General features: G+C 40.8%; 1 protein-coding gene and 1 long non-coding RNA gene across 6 annotated transcripts in view; one reads left to right on the top strand and one right to left on the bottom strand.

Moving 5' to 3' along the window:
- Positions 1 to 23,852, top strand: part of focad (focadhesin) — an 84,585-nt gene that overhangs the window by 34,744 nt on the left and 25,989 nt on the right. For all 5 annotated transcript variants that reach the window (XM_032583189.1, XM_032583188.1, XM_032583187.1 and 2 more), the window contains 8 exons: positions 2,350 to 2,454; positions 2,535 to 2,636; positions 2,733 to 2,860; positions 12,249 to 12,375; positions 12,559 to 12,693; positions 16,688 to 16,738; positions 16,844 to 16,927; positions 22,214 to 22,346. In XM_032583189.1, coding sequence (XP_032439080.1) covers positions 2,350 to 2,454; positions 2,535 to 2,636; positions 2,733 to 2,860; positions 12,249 to 12,375; positions 12,559 to 12,693; positions 16,688 to 16,738; positions 16,844 to 16,927; positions 22,214 to 22,346 — 865 coding nt within the window. The remainder of the gene's footprint in view (positions 1 to 2,349; positions 2,455 to 2,534; positions 2,637 to 2,732; positions 2,861 to 12,248; positions 12,376 to 12,558; positions 12,694 to 16,687; positions 16,739 to 16,843; positions 16,928 to 22,213; positions 22,347 to 23,852) is intronic.
- Positions 9,581 to 12,239, bottom strand: LOC116732795 (uncharacterized). The gene is made up of 5 exons (XR_004341883.1): positions 11,563 to 12,239; positions 11,330 to 11,445; positions 11,147 to 11,225; positions 9,960 to 10,062; positions 9,581 to 9,889 (listed from the first exon to the last, which is right to left on the bottom strand). It is a non-coding gene; the product is annotated as an uncharacterized LOC116732795 (long non-coding RNA).

The raw sequence follows: 23,852 nt of genomic DNA, 5'->3' as shown, positions 1-23,852 counted from the left end.
GTCGCCGGGACCGGGAGTCGGACCCGCGACGTCTGCGTCGAGGACTAAGGAATAAAAACGTGGGGCGTGCTAACCCCCTGCGCCACCACAGCACGCCCCCATCTTCTTTACTTAAATCTAATGATTAATGAAGGGCAATATAGTATACAGACTTCATAATCTGCACTCTTTTGGTTGAATGTAGTATTTATTTCCACTTTGGCTTTATGTTGTTTAGTTTTTATTCAAGTACATTTTTTGTTAATGGAGACTGAGAATCCATTTTATTTTTGTTTTTGGAAGTTTTGTTTATTTTGTTTATCAGTTCCAGTGTTAAGTGTTCTTCTGAAAATTAAGCTTATCTATATTTGGCAGGAAATCGTATGCATTTTTACGTCATTTCCATTAAATCAGTGTACAAAGGTCTTCAAACAATATTATTGTTTATCGCAATAATTTTTGAGACAATTAATTGCTCAGGAAAATTTGTTATCGTGACATTCCTAATTGTGTGCATTGACCTGGACAACATGATGCTCCTGGTGTGTTCTCCTGATGTTTATTGTTGAAGAACTGCCATCAACAGCTGCATTTCTCAACTGCAGCAGTTGGATGCAGAGTTTTAGGAAATCTTTTGGTCTGAGTCTGACAGTATGGTGCACATAACATCACCATGACAACCGCAGCTCCTTGTAGGAGCTCAGAGCTGAAGGATATTTAATAATAAACAACTTCTTTCATCTTTGCTCTTCTCAAAGACAGTATGCTAAAAGCTCCAACTTTTTAGCGGTTTGTAGGAAAGTCTGCAGTTACCGTGCAATCTGAAGAACTCGTGGATCTACAATAATGTAATCTTATTACTTCAGCAAACAATCAAACAACAGAGGTTGTAGCTTCCATATCCTGCCTTCTGCTCTTGAGTCCTCTGAAGATGATAAAGAAAGACATTTAAAGGGAAAGGCTTCCGTCTGGCCCTCAGGGAATGTAAATGGAGTCGCTAGCTGAGGAAGATGATGTGAAATATCACACAACGTTAAAGGCTCCTCATTACTAAGGCTTGTAAGACACCCCGGAGTATTCCCCTGCTGCCCTAATTGCTCCCAAAGTGCCACTTGTGTTGGAGGTTTGATATGTGGGTAGATGTTTATTGGCATATCTATATCCATTGAATCTCTTTCTTGGTAGCTTATTGCATTTGATACTTTGCAGCTGCTTTTTATTAGAAGATGAAAGAGCTTTCTGCGGAGGATTTATGACTTTTTAGAATACATTTCTATTAAAGAAATTTCACTTTAAAGAAAATCTTGCATTTTCATACTCATAAGCTCGACAGGTGAAGTAGTTGCTATGCAACAGCGATGCTGCATAGAAGAAGTGATGCTGTATGCAGATTAGACTGTTTTACTGCAGAGCTTTTGTGTGCAACAGATGTGACACTTGTGACCTGTAACCTCAGCACTGAAAGGAATCGTCTGCATTGTTGATCAGTCAGTCCTTTAAATCTGAAGCTCTTATTGGTCAGTCTGAAGTTGAACTCAGGTTAATAGAGTCATTTAAAGCTCTGCCTATGGCAACTGATAGCTGGACTCTGGAAGTCTTGGCCCACAGCTCCCTCTAGTGAAGGTTTTATCCATCTACGTGTCATTTAATTGTGGAATTAGCGTTAGGGCTCAGACACCACAGCACACCTGCTGATTGACATTAAAGAAAAACTGTAAAAACCTGCTAAATCACTACCAATCAGCATCAATAGGAAGCATTAGCTAGTGTGTCTCTACACACTTTAGGTCTACACTCTATAAATACCTGTCACCAGGGGGCACAGTTGGACTATTCGATTGGAATTTAACCTCAGTTTATTATCCACCTAATCTATTTTATTTCAGTTTGTTCCGTTTTTTTTATTTAATTCAATCAGTGTTCAGTATATGAATAGTTTATGTAACAACTAAAATACACTGTGAAAGAAAAAGAGCAGAAACTTATATCTACCCCTCATTCACATAAAGAAAACACTAGCTAATCAAGTCAGAAGACTATTACAAACATATTTCAAATACTCAAAAAACATAAAACAAAACATCATCTTATTAAAAGGTAATGCTGAGGACGACTGTGGAACCTCTGGAGATTCTTGTGCAAAAAGGATTCTTCATAAAACAACCCTGATCATCCTCTTCATGAAACTATTTTACAACAATAGTGTCTTCAGGCAGAGGCTTCTTCAGATGTGCTATAATACAGGAGATCCTTCCTGCCCACATCTACAACAACTCTTTGAAGAACCTTGAATAATATTTAGTTAAAACAACAATTGATTTCCCTCAGGGGTTAATAAAGTAGTTCTGATTTGAATTTGTGTGTCTGCAGGTCCCCTCTCTCATCCCTGTCCTGTTGTTCAAACTATCGAAGGAAACAAATCCAGATTTGATCCATTCTGTGCTTAACTGCCTGCCAAACCTTGGCACCCATAAGGTACAGTGACTTGATATTTAAAATGTAAATATCAAGGTTTTGTCTTGTAAGCCTTATGATGATGCTGTGCTCTTTTCCAGCTTTGTGTCCCCATGTTGCTGCAGACTCTCCACATGCTGGCTAGTTCACCCAAGCTGAAAGCTGTTGCAATGCGCCTGATGACTGCTCTGTGGAAAAGACAGGTCCGCAATAAAATGACAGTCATTCCTGTGATATTCTTCCATGTGAACGTTTTCAAAAAAATCCTTTTTGATCACTTTGTTCCCGGGTCTCCAAAGGACCGAGTCTACCCAGAACTACAGCGTCTTCTGGGTCAGCAGGACACCAGACTGGTGGTTGGGAAGGACACTCAGTGGGAGCAGACAGTGGCCAGGGCCGCCTGCCTCAGGGATATCTGCAGAGAGAGGTGTGTCATTTGATTAATGGAATAGGATGTGTGTGTAGAGAGTGCACTGAGCAGAGATCCGTGAACGGTTTCTGGACTCTAGTTTATGTAAAGTTTTGCTTTCTGTTTAGATCAACCTCACATTTTAGTCAACTGTAAACTAATGTATTTTACACACTCAATAAACTAAAACTCTTAATGGAACACTTTCTGTACAAACACAAAACATTTGAAATACTTGATTAGTCACAAAATGATCATATTTTTGGACACACTGAGGAGGATATTCAGGAGACAGAATTATGACATTCACTAAAAAACTGAGTCTACTGACCTACTTTGCAACTCAAATGATGGGAAATGAGTCACTGTTCTGATATGACCTTTTTTGTTACTGACTGAGACAGATAAGCACAAGTGTAGGATTGCTGCAGAGTAACAGTGAGGCACTCATTACATGTGAAAATGCTGAAATGATGTCTTCTGAAGCTTGATTTAAGCTTTTTAGCAATCATGTCTCTCCACACAAATTTTCTGCACCATGAACCTCTGAAATATTGTAACTATTATAAATATTGTAACAGTTTCATGTGTAAAAACATGGACGACTAGCAATGGCTCCTACTACTGGAGGTTCACAAAGATAGATGTACTAATGATTTGGCCCATAAAGATAATATAATCACCACATTCACTGGTGTTGCCATGTCGCTACTAACAGCTGTATTGTTTTACTTCTAAAACATATTGTGGTTGCCATAGGCACTCTATAGTGCCCCCTAGAGTCTAGGAGAATATGGGCTACCCATACTGAGTATAAAAGTTAACCTGATTTTGTGCAGATTGTACATGTGTCAACCATAAGCCCAGTTTAAATTGCCTACACTGTCTTCCCATGAGGGCCTAGTATGCAGCGGTCTAAGGGGGCAGTGCTGTACACATCCTTTGAAGTGAGTGGCTGGCAGATAAAAAAACAAAACGACTACTCTGAGCATAAAAGTTCTACCTTGAGATGCACATTTTTGAGGAAAACAATGATAAAGAAAAGTGTAATATTTCTTAGAAAAACATCTCATTCTGTTTTACATCAACAAATCATTTGGAAGCCCGACTGCCAATTTTAGCCGACCTTATAATCGGTTTGTTATTACTTTGATTGGTGACGGGAACCTTTTTTGCCCCCTCTTCCAGTTTTATTTGGATTTTCGTCCTGTCCGGACGTGGCTGATGGCATCAGCCCCTTTTTTCTTCTTCCTGGCTTTTTTTTTTTTTTGCTGTGATGGGAAAAAAAGGGAGAGGCAGCATTCATGCCCCTTCTCCCATTCTTGATCTGTTTTTTCGTCCTATCCACCTTATTCCTGGGAGGCTTACTGGGGAAACGATTATGGGTCTTGCCTAACCCTAACCCTAACCCAGGGGTCGGCAACCTTTTCTATTCAAAGAGCCATTTGGGACCGCCTCCCAATAAAAAGAAAGCACTTGGAGCCACAACCCATTTTGACGTCGTATATATAAAACCTATATGCTATGTACAAAAATCGATACTATGTTGCGTTTATGAAATCAACGAACTGCTGCAGAGAACACAAAATTTTATTTCTGCATGTAACAAAACGCATTTTACACTTTGATGCTCAATTTCAAACAAAATACCCTCTGTCTATTTGGGTCTTTGTATTTAAGAAATAAAAATCGAAACTTACCCAACCCGCACTGAAGGAAAAATAGAAACAGAATGCAGTCACCTGTCCTCCTCTTATTCAGGAGATAAAAATCAAAACTTATCCAAATATTATCCACCGGCACTGAACGAACCAAGCAAACCAAAAAAATGCGCAGTCTGCTTCTGTGTCCCGTAGTACGGTACGGAGCCCTCTAGGGGACATGGGGAATTTTTTTCTTTTGCGTTCCCTCGCAAAACTTTTGCGTTACCTCGCAATACTGTACTGGTCATTTATGCAGCATAATTGAAGACTGTAAGCCTTTCTTACGGTGGGCGCTGTATTTTCTGCTTTAATGGTTATGTGAGGTTTTTCCATAAATGTTAGTAGCCTATCTTTTTGTGAAATATCTGAAGTTTTATATCTTTCTTTAGGATAGAAAGGCACCACAAACCTACGATATAAACAGAAACCTTCAGTAAGTAGGAAAGAAATAAAAATACATCCTAATTTGGACTATTTCTGAGTTATTATCGCGGATGATAAGTCATCTGACAGTTTTGATTGTGTCTCTGTTGTGTTCGTAGTCTGAATGGTTTAAAGAGCTGCTTTTAGTGCCGTTCCATCTTAGCCTTAACAGACATAAACATACAGTAAAAAATAAATCGATTTTCAATCAGTGTTTTGCACCAAACAGTTTTTACTATTAACAAGTTTTTATTATTAAAACCACGACAAACTAATGATGGTAAAGGGCCGCACTGGGTTAACTCGGGGAATCTCATCTGTCCGTGTATCAATCAACTCCAAACCTCTTCTGTGTTCTGTCACAATTATCGATTTATTCCATTTTGATGATCATGCTCCAAACTTTGCAAGGACTGACCGCCCCGCTCACCGCTTCCTCATACACACAAAGCCAGTATCCTTCCCATTCATACCTGGTGACGTCACTCCCACGTCGACACACCTAAGTGTCAAAGCCGCCTGCTCCTGTCATATCAATAATTACTTATTTCATTCATATGGCTCTTACAGAGCCTCAGTGAAAACTTGTTTATTATTATTAACTGTTTGGTGCAAAACACTGATTGAAAATCGATTTATTTTTTCTTGCATGTTTATGTCTGTTAAGGCTAAGATGGAGCGGCACTGAAAGCAGCTATTTAAACCATTCAGACTACGAACACAACAGAGACACAATCAAAACTGTCAGATGACTTATTACCCGCGATAATAACTCAGAAATAGTCCAAATTATAATGTGTTTTTATTTCTTTCCTACTTACGGAAGGTTTCTGTTTATATCGTAGGTTTGTGGTGCCTTTCTATCCTAAAGAAAGATATAAAACTTCAGATATTTCACAAAAAGATACTAACATTCATGAAAAAACCTCACATAACCTTATATTAAAGCATAAAGTACGGCGCCCACCGTAAGAAAGGCTTGCAGTGTTCAATTATGCTGCATAACTGGCCAGTACAGTATTGCGAGGGAACGCAAAAGTTTTGCGAGGTAACGCAAAAGAAAAAAAATTCCCCATGTCCCCTAGGGGGCTCCGTACGCTTCAGCCTTTCGCATCAGCTCCGAAACGGCCTTTTTTCTCTCCTCTCCCTCGGGATATTTTTTAGCAAAGACAGAGTGTTTGCTCTTGAAATGTCTTTCAACATTTGACTTCTTGTTGTTTGCCAGTCTTTCGCCACATATTAAGCAGACTGGTGAACCAGTTTCATCAGCGGTGAAAGCAAAATGATCTGTCCACGTAGCATTAAATGTTCTGCCATCTTCAGAATGTTTCCTTTTCTTGGATTTATTCATGATGTATCTTCCAGGCAAGGATCAAAAAGTCAATAAATCAGTGCGCTAAAAAAATGCGGTCTGCCAGACATGTGGGGTACGCCAGGAATGCCTGTCGCACATTGGCGGACATGACGTATATTTTGGGTGCTAAAAATGTTCAAAACTTTTGTTTTAATGTTACAAGTTTACCATAATCTTCAGATTTAGAAATTTATTTTAAAATGATTTTAATTTATAATTTTTTAATGATTTAATTTTAATAAAATATTCTATTTCCCAAAGTCACTGGGAGCCACAACAGAAGGATGAAAGAGCCACACGTGGCTCCGGAGCCATTGGTTGCCGACCCCTGCCCTAACCCTATCCACCCTGCAGGCGGTGTACTTGCCAGGGTTGGACAACCAGGTAGCAGACTCCCTTTCCCGACAGGCGCCAGCTCCGGGAGAGTAGTCCCTCCACAGCGACATAGTCCGCCTGATCTGGGACCTTTTTGGTCAGGCAGAGGTCGACCTGTTCGCCACAGAGGAGTCAACTCATTGTCCTAGGCCTGTCACAATAACAAATTTTACTGAGCGATTAATTGTCTCAAAAATTATTGCGATAAACAATAATATTGTTTAAAGACCTTTGTACACTGATTTAATGGAAATGACGTAATATGATTTCCTGCCAAAGACAGATACGCTTTATTTTCAAAAGAACACTTAACAATGGAACTGATAAACAAAATAAACAAAACATCCAAAAAGATCCAAAAACAAAAATAAAATGTCTCAGTCTCCATTAGATTTCCAAAAGATTTTCTAAAACTCTGCATCCAACTGCTGCAGTTGAGAAATGCAGCTGTTGATGGCAGTTCTTCAACAATAAACATCAGGAGAACACACCAGGAGCATCATGTTGTCCAGGTCAATGCACACAATTAGGAATGTCACGATAACAAATTTTCCTGAGCGATTAATTGTCTCAAAAATTATTGCGATAAACAATAATATTGTTTGAAGACCTTTGTAAACTGATTTAATGGAAATGACGTAAAAATGCATACGATTTCCTGCCAAATATAGATAAGCTTTATTTTCAGAAGAACACTTAACACTGGAACTGATAAACAAAATAAACAAAACTTCCAAAAACAAAAATAAAATGGATTCTCAGTCTCCATTAACAAAAAATGTACTTGAATAAAAACTAAACAACATAAAGCCAAAGTGGAAATAAATACTACATTCAACCAAAAGAGTGCAGATTATGAAGTCTGTATACTATATTGCCCTTCATTAATCATTAGATTTAAGTAAAGAAGATGGGGGCGTGCTGTGGTGGCGCAGGGGGTTAGCACGCCCCACGTTTTTATTCCTTAGTCCTCGACGCAGACGTCGCGGGTCCGACTCCCGGTCCCGGCGACCTTTGCCGCATGTCTTCCCCCTCTCCTCGCCCTCTTTCCTGTCTGCCTACTGTCGCAAAAAATACGAGTCACTAGCGCCGCAAAAACTCTTCGGAGAAAAAAATGGAAAAAAAATAAATAAAGAAGATGGGCACATCTGACTACCTGATGCAATAGTTTACACTACACAATTTTTTGCCCCGATTTTTCCCCTACAACAATCTTAGAACGTTGGGCGTTCTAAGATTGTCGCTTGCGATTTCGTAACCGATCATCCTGTACTGTGTGGTATATTACGGTAGATCGTCGAGGCCGCTCCTGTAAGGATTTGAGTTTTTCTGTGTGTTTATTTAGGATTCTGTGTCAGTTGAGTCTCTGTGTTGTCTCCCCCTTGATTGATCCCAGCTGTGTCTAGCTCCCTTGATTACCCCTTGTGTATTTATACCCACCTGTCTTCTCTGTCAGGTCCTATCTATTCTGTCTGTTCTCTTCAAGTCGAGTCCAGTTACTACCAGTGTGAGTCGTTGCCTCTGCTCATCTGTGCTGTCTGGATTGTTGAGATTTTCATCATTAAATCATCATTGCCTTCACTTCAACCTGGGTCTACCATTTCACCCCCACTTCAGGACAGCTCCGATCTAAATCAGGGGTTTTCCCCGACTGGGAGCATTAACGCAGCCTGTTGAATGTGACAGGTAGCCAATCAGAAAGCGAGGATTCCCCTCCGTGCTTTCTGAGGGGAAATTACGGAAGGGAATCCCAAACAGCTGACACAGCGCAACCCGAAGTCCAGCGGACATTGGAGATGATACGTGGAAACAGCATTAATGTTATTCAACATATCGTGCAAAGAATATAGAAATGACAAGCGGAGGAGTTGGAGCAGTTGATAAACCCAGTAACTTTTCAGCTGTTCTTCGTTAACGTGACATAAATAGGTTATAATGATTTTCATTCAGTCAGGACTGACACTAGCCACATGCATTGCAGATAGATTGCAGTAAAGCATTGATTAATGTCTGATTTTAAAATTAGTTAACTGGACTTGTAGTCATTATTTTGTACCCATTGTTGGACACCACAAGGCACAATCGAACCGTTATACCTAGGATTTTTTTTTTTACCCCTCCAGGGGGTCTTTTTGTGGGCTCTAGAGTCCCTTTTTACAAAGTAGGCTGACAGGAAAGGGGGAAGTAGAGGGGGGAAGACATGCTGTAAATGACGCCGGGTCCGGGAGTCGAACCCACGACAGCCGCATCGAGGACTTGAGGCCTCCAAATGTGGGTCGCGCTAACCCCTATGCCACCACGGCACGCCCTATACCTAGGATTTTGTGGTCTCCTTTTGAAAATAGGCCGACAACTCTAAGATCGTATAGTGTGCGCTGGGCGCACACTACACGAAATTAGGAAGGGAGAGGTCAGTGGAGAGCACCGGAGTTGAGCCTTTTTTCATTCAGTGTCATCAACAGAAAGAGAAAAAGACTGGAAGAAACGATAAAGCCGATAATTGAAATGAGGTCGATAGTTTTAATTTATCTTGCGATTAATTGATTTGTTGTTTATCGCGACAGGCTTACATTGTCCTCTACGGTTTTCCCTTACAGGGGCCGCAGGACCTTTTAGGTCGGGTTTTTTTTCCCCCCTTGTCAGATCAGATCCTCATCTGGATCTGAAGATGGCAAGCTAGAAAAGGACTATGGACTTTATGATTTTTGAATTAATTTATTCTGAGTCAATTGTCTTGTCTCTCATCGTGCTGCTGCAATTGTCTGTTTTTATTCAAATCACTTAATATATATGTACCAAAACTAAAAGTACTGTCTCCTGTTTTTTTTCACACCTCAGGCTCCTTAAAAGGACACCCTTCTGATGCTGCTTTTGTAGCCGCAGTTAGCTGCCTAGCCCATAAGTGTTACACAACATTTTGAAATTTAGTCTTACACTTTTTTGACACAACTTCTCCTGCTGTAGAAAACACCCTCTCACACCGCACAGATGAGGCTGGATTGCAAAGGTATTGCAATGACAACCAGAAGAGGTTAGGATAAATTGTCTTTTGGTTCTGTCAGTATGTCATTGGGTCCTGACATCTGGCAATATTGCCCTCTGCAAGGTATCTCTGCACATTCTGGATGGCATCAGCTGTGGCACTTTTGGTCTGCCTGCCTACTTCAGTGTCAAGATGGTGCCAAAGGCTATCTAAAAACAACAAATTGCCATTTTAGTACATCATGTCCAAACAAACAACAAATAATGCTGAATAACATACCTGAGTTGGGTGCAGACAGCTGTTGTGAAGACGGTCGCGGCTGGGGCTCATTTGTGCGTCCGATTCTGACCGCAGTCTGATGGCATCATTGCCTTTGGAGGAACTGCGGAACCCAAGTGATTTAAATCTGGGGTCTAGAAATGTTGCTAGGGTTAACACACTTTTTGACTCCAGACTGGAAGCAGTGTCTGTGACTCGACGCATCAGGTGTTCATGTAGGTGTATGGCTGCCTGTGTGTGTAAGGTTGATGCATTACGCTCTAGTGCAGGGGTGTCAAACTCCAGTCCTCAAGGGCCGGTTTCTTGCAACTTTTAGATGTGCCTCTGCTGCACCACACCTGAATAGAATAATTAGGTCATTAGCAAGGCTCTGGAGAACTTATCTACACAAGGAGGAGGTAATTAAGCCATTTCATTCCAGTGTTTTGTACCTGTGGCACATCTCAAAACTGCAGGACGCCGGCCTTTGAGCACTGGAGTTTGACACCTGTGCTCTAGTGCAAGATAGAGCATTTTCATCATCGGGATGACCTTGGACCCTGACACTCGCCTCTCTTCTGCCAACTCCACTGTAGCTTGATGGAAAGAAGCAAACACAAGAAGTGTTTCTTCTATGATGGTATGCTCAACAGCTGTAAGTGGAGTCAAATCTGTTTTTTCTCTGGCCCAAACTGGTTCCCTCTCATCATGTAGCCTTGAAAGCATTTCATATGTGCTGTTCCAGCATGTTGGCACCTCTTTGATAAGTTTCAGGATTGGTCATCCCATCTGTTGCTGCACTTAAGCAAGCTTCTCCTTGGCTGTAGTGCTTGATCTGAAGTATGAGACAATGTGCCTAGATTTCTGTCTCATGGGTGTAATGTGGGGATCTGATCACATGATTTTCTAACTAATAAGTTGGCAGTATGTGCAATCCAAATGAAGTGCCAAATTAGGAGCTGTCTAGTAGATGCGATCATGTTTGGTGCTGCATCAGTCACAAGACACTTTACTTTATTGGTAATGGCCCAGTCCTCCATTATGTCTCTATTGACTTGGGCCAAATTGTCAGCAGTGTGATTTTGTGGAAAGTACTGTACTCCCAACACAGATGTACACAACTGCAAATTTGTATTAATGTAGTGACAGGTAAGAGCCAAATAAGCCTCCATGTTCACAGATGTCCACATGTCAGCCATTATACTCACTGCCACAGCTTGCTGTACTTCCATTTTCACTCGTTTCCGTTCCTCTTCATACTTTTTGGCCACTTTTTGGTTTGATGTTCTGAAAATTATACCAGTCAAACCAAAACCAAATCAATATATTTAAATTAAAGATTAAATAAATTGTATATATAAACTACTACTTTAGATAATTTCCACACAAACCTTTCTGGTTGGCAAAACATATGAAGGTTCAAGGATTTGAACCAGTTCCTTAAACCCTTCAGTCTCCACAATGCTCAGAGGCTGGCAATCCTTCACGATGAAATTCAGTAGAGCCTCTAAGAGTAAATTTCAACTGAATTTGGATACATCAGGTATTGGATATTGGATGTGCTTGGATAGATCATGTAGAAACTGAAAAGAACCGGATAAAACAACAAAATGAAAACAAATACCTTATTTTCCGATGTAAGATCAAAATGGTCCCACACTGCGGAAACCTTTCATTTGCCTTGAGGTTGGGTTGCTCCATAGTTGACGCTGTACCATAAAAGATCAAGAATTCTTTTGGCAAATGCATTTCGTTGACAGATTTGCTTTCTTATAAACACAGTTTGGTGCATCAGTGTCATTTCAAAACAGTTCCTGTATCGGTCACATGACTTGCTGAAAGCAATACGTGCACTGACACGGATTTTGGTCAATGGGCTTGATGCATGCGCCGATGCATCGGTGTTGCCAGACCCATCACTACCTCATCCAAATCATACCTGGAGTGTTGCCTTGATTCCTTCATGCATGTTTGAGAAATTCTGGATTTCTCAAACATGCGTTTTGCTGTGCAAAACGCCAGGTGGACCTAGCTCCGCCTTTGAGGCGCAGTTCCTCTTCTGAGCTACAGCTTCCACACTACTGTGCTCCCACCTCACACAGCAACCCTTTGCCATGACTGAGGGGTCAGCCTAAATACCTTTCAAGCTTCTTCCTGCAGTCCAAAAATATGATGGTTAGAGTCAGTGGATCCTCTAAATTTGCCTGTTTTTAGAGAATTGAGTGTGAATGGTTGTTTCATCTGTAGTGGACTGATGATGTGTCCTTGGTACACCTGCTAATTGGCCCCTGTTCTTTATGCGTATCTCAGGCCTTACCAGCATGGAGGTGACATGCTAGCTGCCATCTCACTCACTCTGAAGCAGTGCAACAGACCAGACTTGGCAACCCCTGCTGCTCTCTCCCTGCAAGGCTTACAGGAGCTGTGCAAAGCAGAGGTAAACCACCTCTGCATAACATGATCAAGTGCTTTCCTAATTTATTTCTCAACAATGTTCACTTTTTTGCCTTGGTAACTGTACCAAGAATTATCAGCCAGAGTTCCCAGTTTCAGCCCTGAGAAGCCGGCTGCTTATTTGGACTTTGCTTTGAGTGATGTCAGGGTTTCATTATGTTTTCAGGTAGTGGACATCATCTCTACATGGAAAAGTCTTGGAGCTGAGCTGAAGTGTGACTCCCGTCCACTGATGGTTAAAGCCATAGCAGAGCTCCTGTCATTGGTTCCCCAGCTCACTGTAAAATCAGAGGAGTATGAGGTACTTCAGCTGCTTTCTCTTCTCCTTTTGTAGACTACATAAAGCTGCAGTAAATAACTTCTATAAAAAAATATGTTTTTTACATATTTGTTAAAACTATCATTATGTTGTGACATTATGTTATGAGACATATCTTCTTTTTCCTTTTAACTTTTTCCCTTTAGGGGTCGCCACATCGAGTCATCCGTCTCCATGTAACCCTATCTTCCGCATCTTCTTCTCTCACACCAACTACCTTCATGTCCTCTTTCACTCCATCCATAAATCTCCTCTTTGGTCTTCCTCTTGGTCTCTTTCCTGACAGGTCCATCCTGAGCATTCTTTTACCGATGTATTCAGTGTCTCTCCTCTGTACATGTCCAAACCATCTCAGTCTGGCTTCTTGGACTTTATCTCCTACACATCACAAAGAGAACCTCAACATCTTCATCTCTGCTACCTCCAGCTCTGCCTCCTGCCTCTTCGTCATTGCCACTGTCTCTAAACCAAACAGCATTGATATCATATACACCTTTCCCTTCATTCTTGCTGATACTCTTTTATCACACATCACACCTGACACTTTTCTCCACCCGGTCCACCCTGCTTGGACACATTTCTTCACTTCTTTTCCACACTCGCTGTTGTTCTGGACTGTTGACCCTAAGTACTTAAAATCTTTCACTTTCTTTATTTCTGTTCCCTGTAACCTCATGTCTCCACTATCTCTTGTTCACACACATGTATTCTGTCTTTCTGTGGCTATCCTTCATTCCTCTCCTTTCCAGGGCAAGCCTCCATCTCTTGAGATTTTCCTCCACCTGTTCTCTGCTCTCACCACAGATCACAATGTCATCTGCAAACATCATAGTCCATGGAGATTCCTGTCTAGCCTCATCTGTCAACCTGTCAATCACCACAGCAAATAGGAAGGGGCTCAGAGCTGATCTTTGGTGAAGTCCCACTTCCACCTTGAACTCCTCTCACTCTTACAGCACACCTCACCACAGTCTTACAGCGTCCTTCACGACGCTGTAAGACTGCGTCCTTCACGACTCTAACATATTTCTCTGTTACTCCAGACTTCCTCATGCTGTACTACAGCTCCTCTCTTGGAATCCTGTCATATGTTTTCTCTAGATCTACAAAACACAATGCAGATCCCTCTGACATTCTCTGTACTTTTCTGTCAACATCCGCAATGCAAAGATTGCATCTGAAGTACATTTTCTTGGCATGAAACCATACTGCTGCTCACAGATGTCCACTTCTGACTTCAGTCTGGCTTCAACAACTCTTTTCCATGACTCATCAACTTTATACCTCTGTAGTTGCCACAATTTTGGACATATCCCTTGTTCTTGAAAATTGGCACCAGCACATTTCTCCTCCATTTCTGAAGCATCCTCTCACTCTCTAGGATCTCATTGAACAGCCTTGTAAAAAACTCTACTGTTGGCTCTCTTAGACACTTCCATACCTCCACAGGTATGCCATCTGGACCAACTGCCTTTCCACTCGTCATCCTTTTCAATGCCTTCCTTACTTCATCCTTATTAATCGTTGCTACTTCCTGATCCACAGGAGCAGCTTTTTCTCCTCTTTGTTCTTTCTCGTTTTCTTCATTCATCAACTTTTCAAAGTATTCCTTCCATCTCCTTATCACACTTTTTGCATCTGTCAGTAGAGTTAAATCTTGGTCCTTAATCACCCTAACCTGTTGTACACCCTTCCCATCTCTATCTCTCTGCCTCGCCAACCTGTATAAGTCCTTCTCTCCCTCCTTGCTTTCCACTCTATTATACAAGTCAGTGTATGAACTTTGTTTGGCCTTAGCTATCTCTACCTTCACTTTCGCTGCATCTCCCTGTACTCTTGGTGACGCTCTTCAGTCCTCACATTGTCCCACTTCTTCTTAGCTGCTCTTTTTCTCTGTACCCATATTTGCACTTCCTTATTCCAGCACCAAGTCTCCTTGTCAACTTTCCTTCCAGAAGACATACTGAGTACTCTCCTATCTGTCTCCCTGATAGCATGAGCAGTAGTTGTCCAGTCATCTGGAAGCAGGTTCTGGTCACCCAGAGCCTGTCTCAACTCCTCCCTGAAAGTCACACAACATTCTTCCTTTTTCAGCTTCCACCACTTTGTCCTCGGTTCTGCCTTTGCCCTCTTACCTTTCTCACCTTCAGAGTCACTCCACACAACACCATCCTGTTTAGCAACATTCTCACCTACCACTACTTTGCAGTCACTGAATTCCTTCAGATTGCCTCGTCTACACAAGATGTAATCCACCTGCATGCTCCCACCTCCGCTCTTGTATGTCACCCTGTGTTCCAGTCTCTTTTGGAAGAAAGTATTCACTACAGCCATTTCCATCCTCTTTGCAAAGTCTACCACCATATGTCCTTCTGCATTCCTGTTCTGGATGCCAAACCTGCCCATCACTTCCTCATCACCTCTGTTCCCTGCTCCAACATGTCCATTAAAATCTGCCCCAATCACCACCTTTATGGATATTTTGCATCACTTCATCTAACTCAATCCAGAATTTCTCCTTCTCTTCTAACTCACATCCAATCTGTGGGTCATAACCACTAACAACATTGAAGATCACACCTTCAGTTTCTAATTTCAGGATCATCAACCTACCTGACACACTTTTTACCTCCAGAACATTCCTGATCAACTTCTCCTTTATGATAATCCTTACACCATTTCTCTTCTTGTCTATACCATGGTAGAACAGCTTGAACCCTGCTCCTAGACTTCTAGCCTTACTGCCTTTCCACCTGGTCTCCTGGACACACAATATGTCCACCTTTCTCCAGTGCATCATGTCAGCCAACTCTCTAGCTTTCCCTGTCATAGTCCCAACATTCAAAGTCACTGCTCTCAGTTCTATACTCTTACCTTTTCTCTTCTCTTTCTGCCTACATACATGTCTCCCTCCCCTTCTTCTTTGCTGACCAACAGTAGTCCGATTTCCACTGGTACCCTGTTGGTCACCAGCATCAATGGCAGTCGTTGTTAACCCGGGCCTCGACCTATCCGGTATACTGGAGATCATATTATTGACTTGCATGTCAGATTTGGCAAATGTGGGGCGTGGCGTGGTGGCGTAGTGGTTAGCGCGACCCGTATTTGGAGGCCTTGAGTCCTCGACGCGGCCGTCGCGGGTTCGACTCCCAGACCCGACGACATTTGCCGCATGTCTTCCCCCCTCTCCTTCCCCGTTTCCTGTCAGCCTACTGTGATATAAGAAACACTAGAGCCCACAAAAAAAGACCCCCTGGAGGGGTAATAAAAAAAAATTTTAAAAAAGATTTGGCAAATGTTTTACACCGGATGCCCTTCCTGATGCAACCCTCTGCATTTATCCTGGCTTGGGACCGGCACAACAGACACAAAATGACCCTCTTTGTGGCTGTATTGCTATGAGACATATAATCTGTGAAAAAATTTTGCTCCTCCCTGTTCTCCCTATGAACCCGTGACATCAGAACAATTACACTGCTCCGTCATAAACAACCAATCAGAGCCAGGAGGAGGGTCTTAGCACTGGCAATCACCCTTTTTCTGTGCTATGCTACAGCTTCTTCACCACAACAGAGTCTGCCATGAATGCTAATTCTACTTACATTGACCACCAATGGTGGCGAATAAACAGTTGTCCTATGACAATAAATTGTTTTTCTGCCATTAGCACACTTAGCGGTGTACATGAGCATGATTGACAGCGCTAAGACCTTCTTCCTGGCTCTGATTGGTTGTTTTTGGTTGCATTTCTTCAGATGGCAATAGTACCACAGGGAGGAGGTGGATTAGATTGAGCTTTTCACATACATACCGTCACGACATGGTGACAGTTTTAACAAATGTGGAAAAAACATAAACCATAATTTCTTGAACTTTGTATTACATTAGAAAACAATGCCTGACTGCTTTTTAGATTGGAGTGTTTTCATGTTCTGCTTTATAGATTTTTATGTTGAAATGTGTGTTTTCCTTTCAGAAACTGAAAGAGGAGGTGGTCAGCTTTCTCTGGAGTTATGCTGCCAGCCAGGTTTGTGTCCTCCCCAAATATTTGTCTGATGAACCATCCAGATCACTTTGTAGTGCTTCTGTAGAAAAGTGCTCACTTACCGACCGGTTCCTTGTGCTTTACCAGGATCCAGAGGTATCCAGCTGTGGCTATAAAGGTCTGGCAGCTTTTCCTGAAAGAGATCACACCATCCTGCACCTCCCTGAGGCAGTAAGACTCCATCTCTTCTCCATATTAGTTGGCTGGTTTACATTTTATTTTGAAATGCTGCAATTACACACCCAGTAGAGCATTGTTTATGTAAACTTTACAGGTGCATGTGAAATGTTTTTCATGGAGCAATAATAGTTATATATTCCAGTATGCTTCTTGACACCATTAAATCGACTGGTGATGCTGGGGACAGGAAGAATCTAAGGTAGCCTTCAGTCTTGCAATAAATGTGACTGAAGACTGTTGCTCTGTGACAGCCTCATGACGTCATAACTTGCTAACAGTTCAATATTAAGGGAGGACGGATTATATTTCACTAGCAGTTGCTGTTCTTTGCAACTGTATTTTTTTGCCTTTACTTTATTACTATAATAAACTATAGTAATAGAAAAAAGCCAAGATAAAGGTATGTTTTCATGTGTCTTGGTATGTTTATTAAAAAGACTTATGTATCTGCTAATAGAAAATCACTTTGATGGCGAACTGGAACGGTCCAGTTCAACAGCTAATCATTTATGCTAGATTCTTTGTATCTGTGTGAAACTGAGTTTTAACTTTAAATAAGTTGATTCTTGTGGTTGGCTCTGTATATTTTTGTGGGTTTTTTGGCTTAAAATTGCATGTTTGATAACAATAATTAAAACTTCTCAAAATTTGACATTGTCTAGCAAAATGTTTTTACATCAGACTACATGGCTACTACATTAATATGTTAATGAGTAACTCTAAACTGTATTGTGTGCTGCTGAGCATGATCATTTATGTGACTAAAATAAACATTAATCTTACATCAACTTATAAGTTATGTGAAACTTCTCCAGGAGTTGTTAAAAGTATTTGAAGACACAGAATCAGCACAGTACTGGTTCACATTCCATGTGACAAAGACTCACCTAGTATAGCTTTAATAAGAGAAATTAATTTAATCAAAGTATGTCATGAATATATGTATATGTATTCCATCTTAAGGAGGGCTACACCAATTGCAGTTTTCTGGCCAATCGCTGTTGCAGATATTTAACAAGCCTGATTGCTGATTCTGATTTTGGCCGATACCATTTTTTTTTATATCAGAATTGTTGCTAAATATAGCAAAAAAGTCATTGAGTTGGCAAAATTGGAGTGATTATTGTTAACTGCAAATGAACAGACGTGACCTGATGGGCCAGTCGGTAAGTCAAACCTCTCACAGAAGACTGTGGCTGATATTTTAAACCTTTTCTGAGGTAGAGAAGATCAATGGATAAGATAGACTTGACATGTATATTGGCCGATCACTGATCTTTCTGTGCATGTTTTGAAATAGAACTTCTTTCTGGCCGGGTTGAAAGATAAAGGTTCAGAGTTCTTGTACTTCAGTTGGAGGTTGACTCCAAAGATGAGGCTTTGGGATTCAGATCTTACATTTGTAGTGGAGATGAGTTCTTATCTGATTTAAGAATACCATAAACTGTAGTAAAATCTCTTTGGGTCACTTCTCCTCTTTTGAGTATCTTGGAATTGAGGTTAAAGGCCAGAAACGAACTTTGACAGTAACTCTATACAAAACTCCAACATTTGTGGAAAATTTCTTTACTGACTTGAATGAGCTTCTATCTCTTATATGTATTGATTATGATTGTTTAATAATTGTCGGTGATTTCAACATTCATGTTGACAACCCCCAAGACAGAGGGGCAAAAAAGCTCGCTAATATTTTAGAGACTTTTGGTCTAACACAACATGTCAAACAAGCAACACACACTCAAGGACACACACTGGACCTGGTTATCAGTAAGGGTGTGAATATTTCCAATCTCTCTGTAACTGATGTCGCCCTGTCGGATCACTTCGCTGTTATCTTTGAAAGTTCTTTATCTTTTAACCCACTTGGACAAACAGCAACCATCACAAAACGTTCTCTCACTGAAAACACAGCAGAAACTTTTAATCAAATCTACTCTTCTTCCTCACCCTTAAGCTGTAATGACGTAGATAAGTTAGTAAATGATTTTCAGTCTAAAGTTTCAGATATTATTGATTCCATTGCCCCAATTAAAATGAGGGTTGTGTCTGGTAGGAAGAAATCTCCATGGAGAAATGCACAAACAGTTGTATCTGCAAGACAACTCTGCCGTAGGGCAGAACGAAAATGGCGTAAAACTCAACTTCACAGTCATTATGACATCTATAAAGAAAGACTACGTAACTATCATTTAACACTAAAACATGCAAGAGAGACTTTCTTTGCAGACGTCATAAACAAAAACATTAACAATGCTCGAGCTTTATTTGCAACAGTTGACAGAATCACAAACCCTCCTGTGATGTTACCGCCTGAATTCCAATGTATTGCCGCCTGCAACCAGTTTTCCAGCTTCTTTTCAGAGAAAATTCAAAAAATCAGAGGATTAATCTGTACATCCACTATAAAGCCAGTACCAATGCTGTGCCCAAACAAAACAAATACAGGAAAAATGACCCAATTTCAACTACTTAATTATAAAACCCTAGAGGAAATTATAAGTCAACTAAGCTCCAGTTCCTGCTGTCTGGATGTCTTACACACACATTTCTTTAAGAAAGTCCTGCCTGTTATTGCTGATGATCTGATCCAAATAATAAACTCATCACTCTCATCAGGCGTTTTCCCCCTTTGAAAACAGCAGTAATCAAACCACTTATAAAAAAGAACAGTCTGGACAAATCACTAATGCAGAATTACAGGCCGATCTCCAACCTCCCATTCATCAGCAAAGTTATTGAAAAAGCTGTGTGTAAACAATTAACTAGCTTCCTAATGATAACCAACCGCTTTGACTCCTTCCAGTCTGGTTTTCGTGCTCACCACAGCACAGAGACCACCCTCGTAAAAGTGTTCAATGACATCCATATAAATACAGACTGTGGGAGAACCACAGTGCTGGTTCTGTTGGACCTCAGTGCAGCTTTTGACACTGTTGACCATGACATATTACTGAATCGACTGGAGAGTTGGGTCGGACTCTCCGGTCCAGTGCTTAACTGGTTTGAATCCTACATAAAGAACAGGGATTTCTTTGTTTCAATTGGAAACTTCTCATCAAAGAGGTCAAAGGTCACATGTGGGGTACCCCAAGGTTCAATCCTAGGACCCCTTTTATTTAATATTTATATGCTCCCACTAGCTCAGGTTATAACAGGAAATAATATTAGCTACCATAACTATGCAGATGACACACAGCTCTACATTACGATGTCACCAGGTGACTCAGAGCCCATCCAATCACTGAACAGATGCTTAGAACAGATAAATGTGTGGATGTGCCAAAACTTTCTCCAGCTGAACAGAAACAAAACTGAAGTTATTATTTTTGGACTTAAAGAGGAATGATCTAGAGTCAATGCACAGCTTCAGTTATTACAACTGAAAACCAGCAATCAGGCCCCAAACCTGGGAGTAGTGATGGACTCTGACCTGAACCTCCAGAGCCACATAAAGACAGTTACGAAGTCGGACTTCTATCACCTGAAGAACATTTCCAGGATTAAAGGACTAATGTCTCAGCCAGATCTAGAGAAACTCATCTATGCGTTCATCTTCAGTCGTATTGATTATTGCAACAGCGTCTTCACAGGTCTGTCCAACAAATCAATTAAACAGCTGCAGCTGATCCAGAATTCTGCTGCTCGCGTTCTCACTAAAACCAGGAAGATAGAGCACATAACACCAGTTTTAAAGTCCCTCCACTGGCTCCCTGTAGCTCAGAGAATAGACTTTACAATACTGTTGTTAGTTTACAAATCACTGAACGGCTTAGCACCACAATACATTAAAGACCTGCTGTTGTTGTATCAACCTTCCAGACCTCTCAGGTCTTCCGGTTCTGGTCTGCTCTGCATCCCCAGAACCAGAACCAAACGAGGAGAAGCAGCTCTCAGCATCTATGCACCACAAATTTGGAACAAACTTCCAGAAAATTGTAAAACAGCTGAAACACTGACTTCTTTTAAATCTCGACTAAAAACCCACCTGTTTAGAATTGTATTTGAAATGTAATCAATTACAAATTTATTGATGGAACCTGACTTAATGCTGTGTTTTGATTGTTGATTCTATACTGCATTGTGTTTCTGTGTTTGTAATGATGTAAAGCACTTTGAAATGCCTTGCTGCTGAAATGTGCTATACAAATAAAATTTGATTGATTGATTGATTGATCAGCTGAGTTTTACTGCAGGCAGGGTGTTTGGGAGTGATGTCTTCAGCACAAAGAATGTGACGTCTCCTACAGTGGTTTTTCCGGCACAAGGAATGCTTAGGAATTAGATCTAATCAGTTTGTGAATAAAAATGTTTTCCAACACATCATCACGGGAAAAAACTGGAGGTGCTTGAATTGCAATTTTTTGGCCAAGAACTGATTACTGATCTTTGAAAAGCCTGACCTGCCAGTTTTGATTTCGGCCGATACGATTTTTTATGTCTGAAATGTTGCTAAATATAGCAAGAAAGTGGCTGAGTTGGCAACAGTGGAATGTCTATTGTTAACTGCAAAGATGCAGACATGACCTAGTGGGTCAGTCTTCTGCACTGCTGTCCTCTTCTGCACTGCTGTGACAGAAGAGGACAGTAGCTGATTTTTAGACATTTGATGTAGATAAGATTGGCTTCACATGTAGGGATTAGCCGATCACAGATCTTCCAAAATCAAGGAAATCAGAGCCTATAAATCGATGCACCCTGGCTCCGTCGTCTCTCTAACTGGGCGCCTAACCATACAGGCAGACATTTAAAGGGAAGTGGCAAAAGCAGAGGAGGTGGACTAGCAGTGCCTTCCAAAAGGTGGTGGTGTCATCCAGGACATGTTGCTGTTGAATATCATCTCTGCTGCCCAGAAATGTAGCTGTTAGCATCATGAGACTGCCAGACCACAACAGTCTTCAGTCGGAGGCCTATGCATATTTGTTGCAAAACTGACTGCTACCATAGATTCTCCCTCGTTGTCCATGGCTTTTTGTATGATATGAGTTACAACAATGTTTAATTTCCCTTCTGCATAAATAAAGAACTTTTCAATTGAATTAAATTGAATTTCACCAAATGTTGCTGACCTAAACATGCTGGAATGGGTGTTTTTGAACAAATAAATCAAAGCTTATAAAGATAAACATAAACTTCTTTATATTGTGGGCAGTAACAGAAAATCCAGAATAAATGTTAACTTTACTGCATTCTGTAAATTTGCAAGGAGTGAGCTGCGTTGTTCAGCTTTTAGTTCCTGGTTGTCGGTGAACCTCATGTGTTCTTTTGGTTCACCGTTAGACCAGACCTGCTGTGAAGGTTTCTGAAAGTGAAGATGACGCTAAGGGAGAAGAGGAAGAAGAGAAAGATCTCTCCATCCCTGGACAATCCTACATGAAACTACTGGCTCTCACCTCCAACTCTGCTCTGCCAGGTAAAGCCTCTTTATACATAACGCTGTAGAGATGAAGCGATCAGTATAAGTGATCAATAGTGATCAGAAATGTTTTGTAGATTTCTGATTGTTGCAAAGCTGTCGATACTAGATGATATCTCTAAAATGATCATATTCTGAAAATATCTTCTCTCCTTCCCACTCTGAGTGGTTATTAATATTATGTTAGGAGGCGGGGTTATATCACACATGCACTGTGTGCATGTGTGAACGAGATTAGTTGCAGTAAAACAAAGATCTTTGTTTGGAGAAGGAATGTTTCATAAACATTGGATGATTGAAATGAATAATGTATAATTGGATGAATAATTGGATGAATAATGTTTCATAAACATTGGATGATTGAAATAGCTACTGAAAACATTTTTGTTTATCAAAAATTGTCTCACAAAAAAACACATTAAGTAAAATATTTCTCTTATCAGTCTTAAACATCAATCTGACAGCCAGAGGTCAAATCAACCTAGGAATCGGAGATGTTCTGGATGGCCAAGGAGGGGCCACCATGATGGTTCTTGGAGGTTCCATTCTTTGGATTCAGAAGCAAAGTGATGGTGCTGACTAAGCTGGATTGGTCTTTACTGCAGGTGCACAGGGATGAAACAAAAAGCTGACAGGAAGGTTTGACGGCCAGCAAATACCAATTTTTGTTTTCTTCTTTTGTCTGAAAAGTCACTAAATATAGCAACAAAGTCACTAAGTTAGCAACAGTGGAGTGACAGTTTACTGCACATATCCAGACGTGACCTGGTGATGTCAGTCAGTCTCTATCATGGCAGAGCAGAAGAGGACAGCAGAGAGGCTGTTTTTCAGAGCTTTGCAGGGGAAGATAAGATCAGTTTCTCATGTAAGTATCGTTCAATTGCAGATGACCCAAAATTGATCTGCAAAATTAGGGAAATCGGAGGCCAATTTATCAGCCAGCCGGTATTTCAGTGTACCCTTAAAAATAAAGTCTGTTGTTTGTGTCTCAAAGGTGTTCCAGAACAGAGAAGACATGCACTTAATTATTCTAAAGATAAAAAACAAGAATGTGTTCTAAAGAGCATAGTTGACATATATAGTCATCATAAGAGTTTCATAGAGATTTTGTTTTGACAATCACAGCGTATCAATCATTTTAGCTTTGTCCTAATTCAGTTTCAGTTTCGTTTCTTTGTGTAGCTTCAGTTCATAACAAACAAACCTACATTTTATCTAATCATCCAGAGATTCCAAGTCAGTGAATCCTTTCGGAACTGATCCCAGTAATCAAACCATGCAGTGAAGTTCTCAATGTCGTGATTAAAACCTTTTGCCCACATCTTGGGCAGAGTGTAATATGTCTGCAAATAGCTGGAATTTTTTAGTCTTTGAAATGCTATGTTAGTGATTAGCGCAGCTAGCATTACTAAGACAACGGTCTCTGTGTTTATCCCCTGGAGATACAGATCCTTCACTTAATCCTGAGATTTCAGAAAAGTCTTTAAACATTTCCTAATTCAT

The sequence above is a fragment of the Xiphophorus hellerii genome, chromosome 14 (genome assembly GCF_003331165.1).
Source record: "Xiphophorus hellerii strain 12219 chromosome 14, Xiphophorus_hellerii-4.1, whole genome shotgun sequence".
NCBI lineage: Eukaryota > Metazoa > Chordata > Actinopteri > Cyprinodontiformes > Poeciliidae > Xiphophorus > Xiphophorus hellerii.
This window is presented reverse-complemented; position numbering and strand designations above follow the sequence as displayed.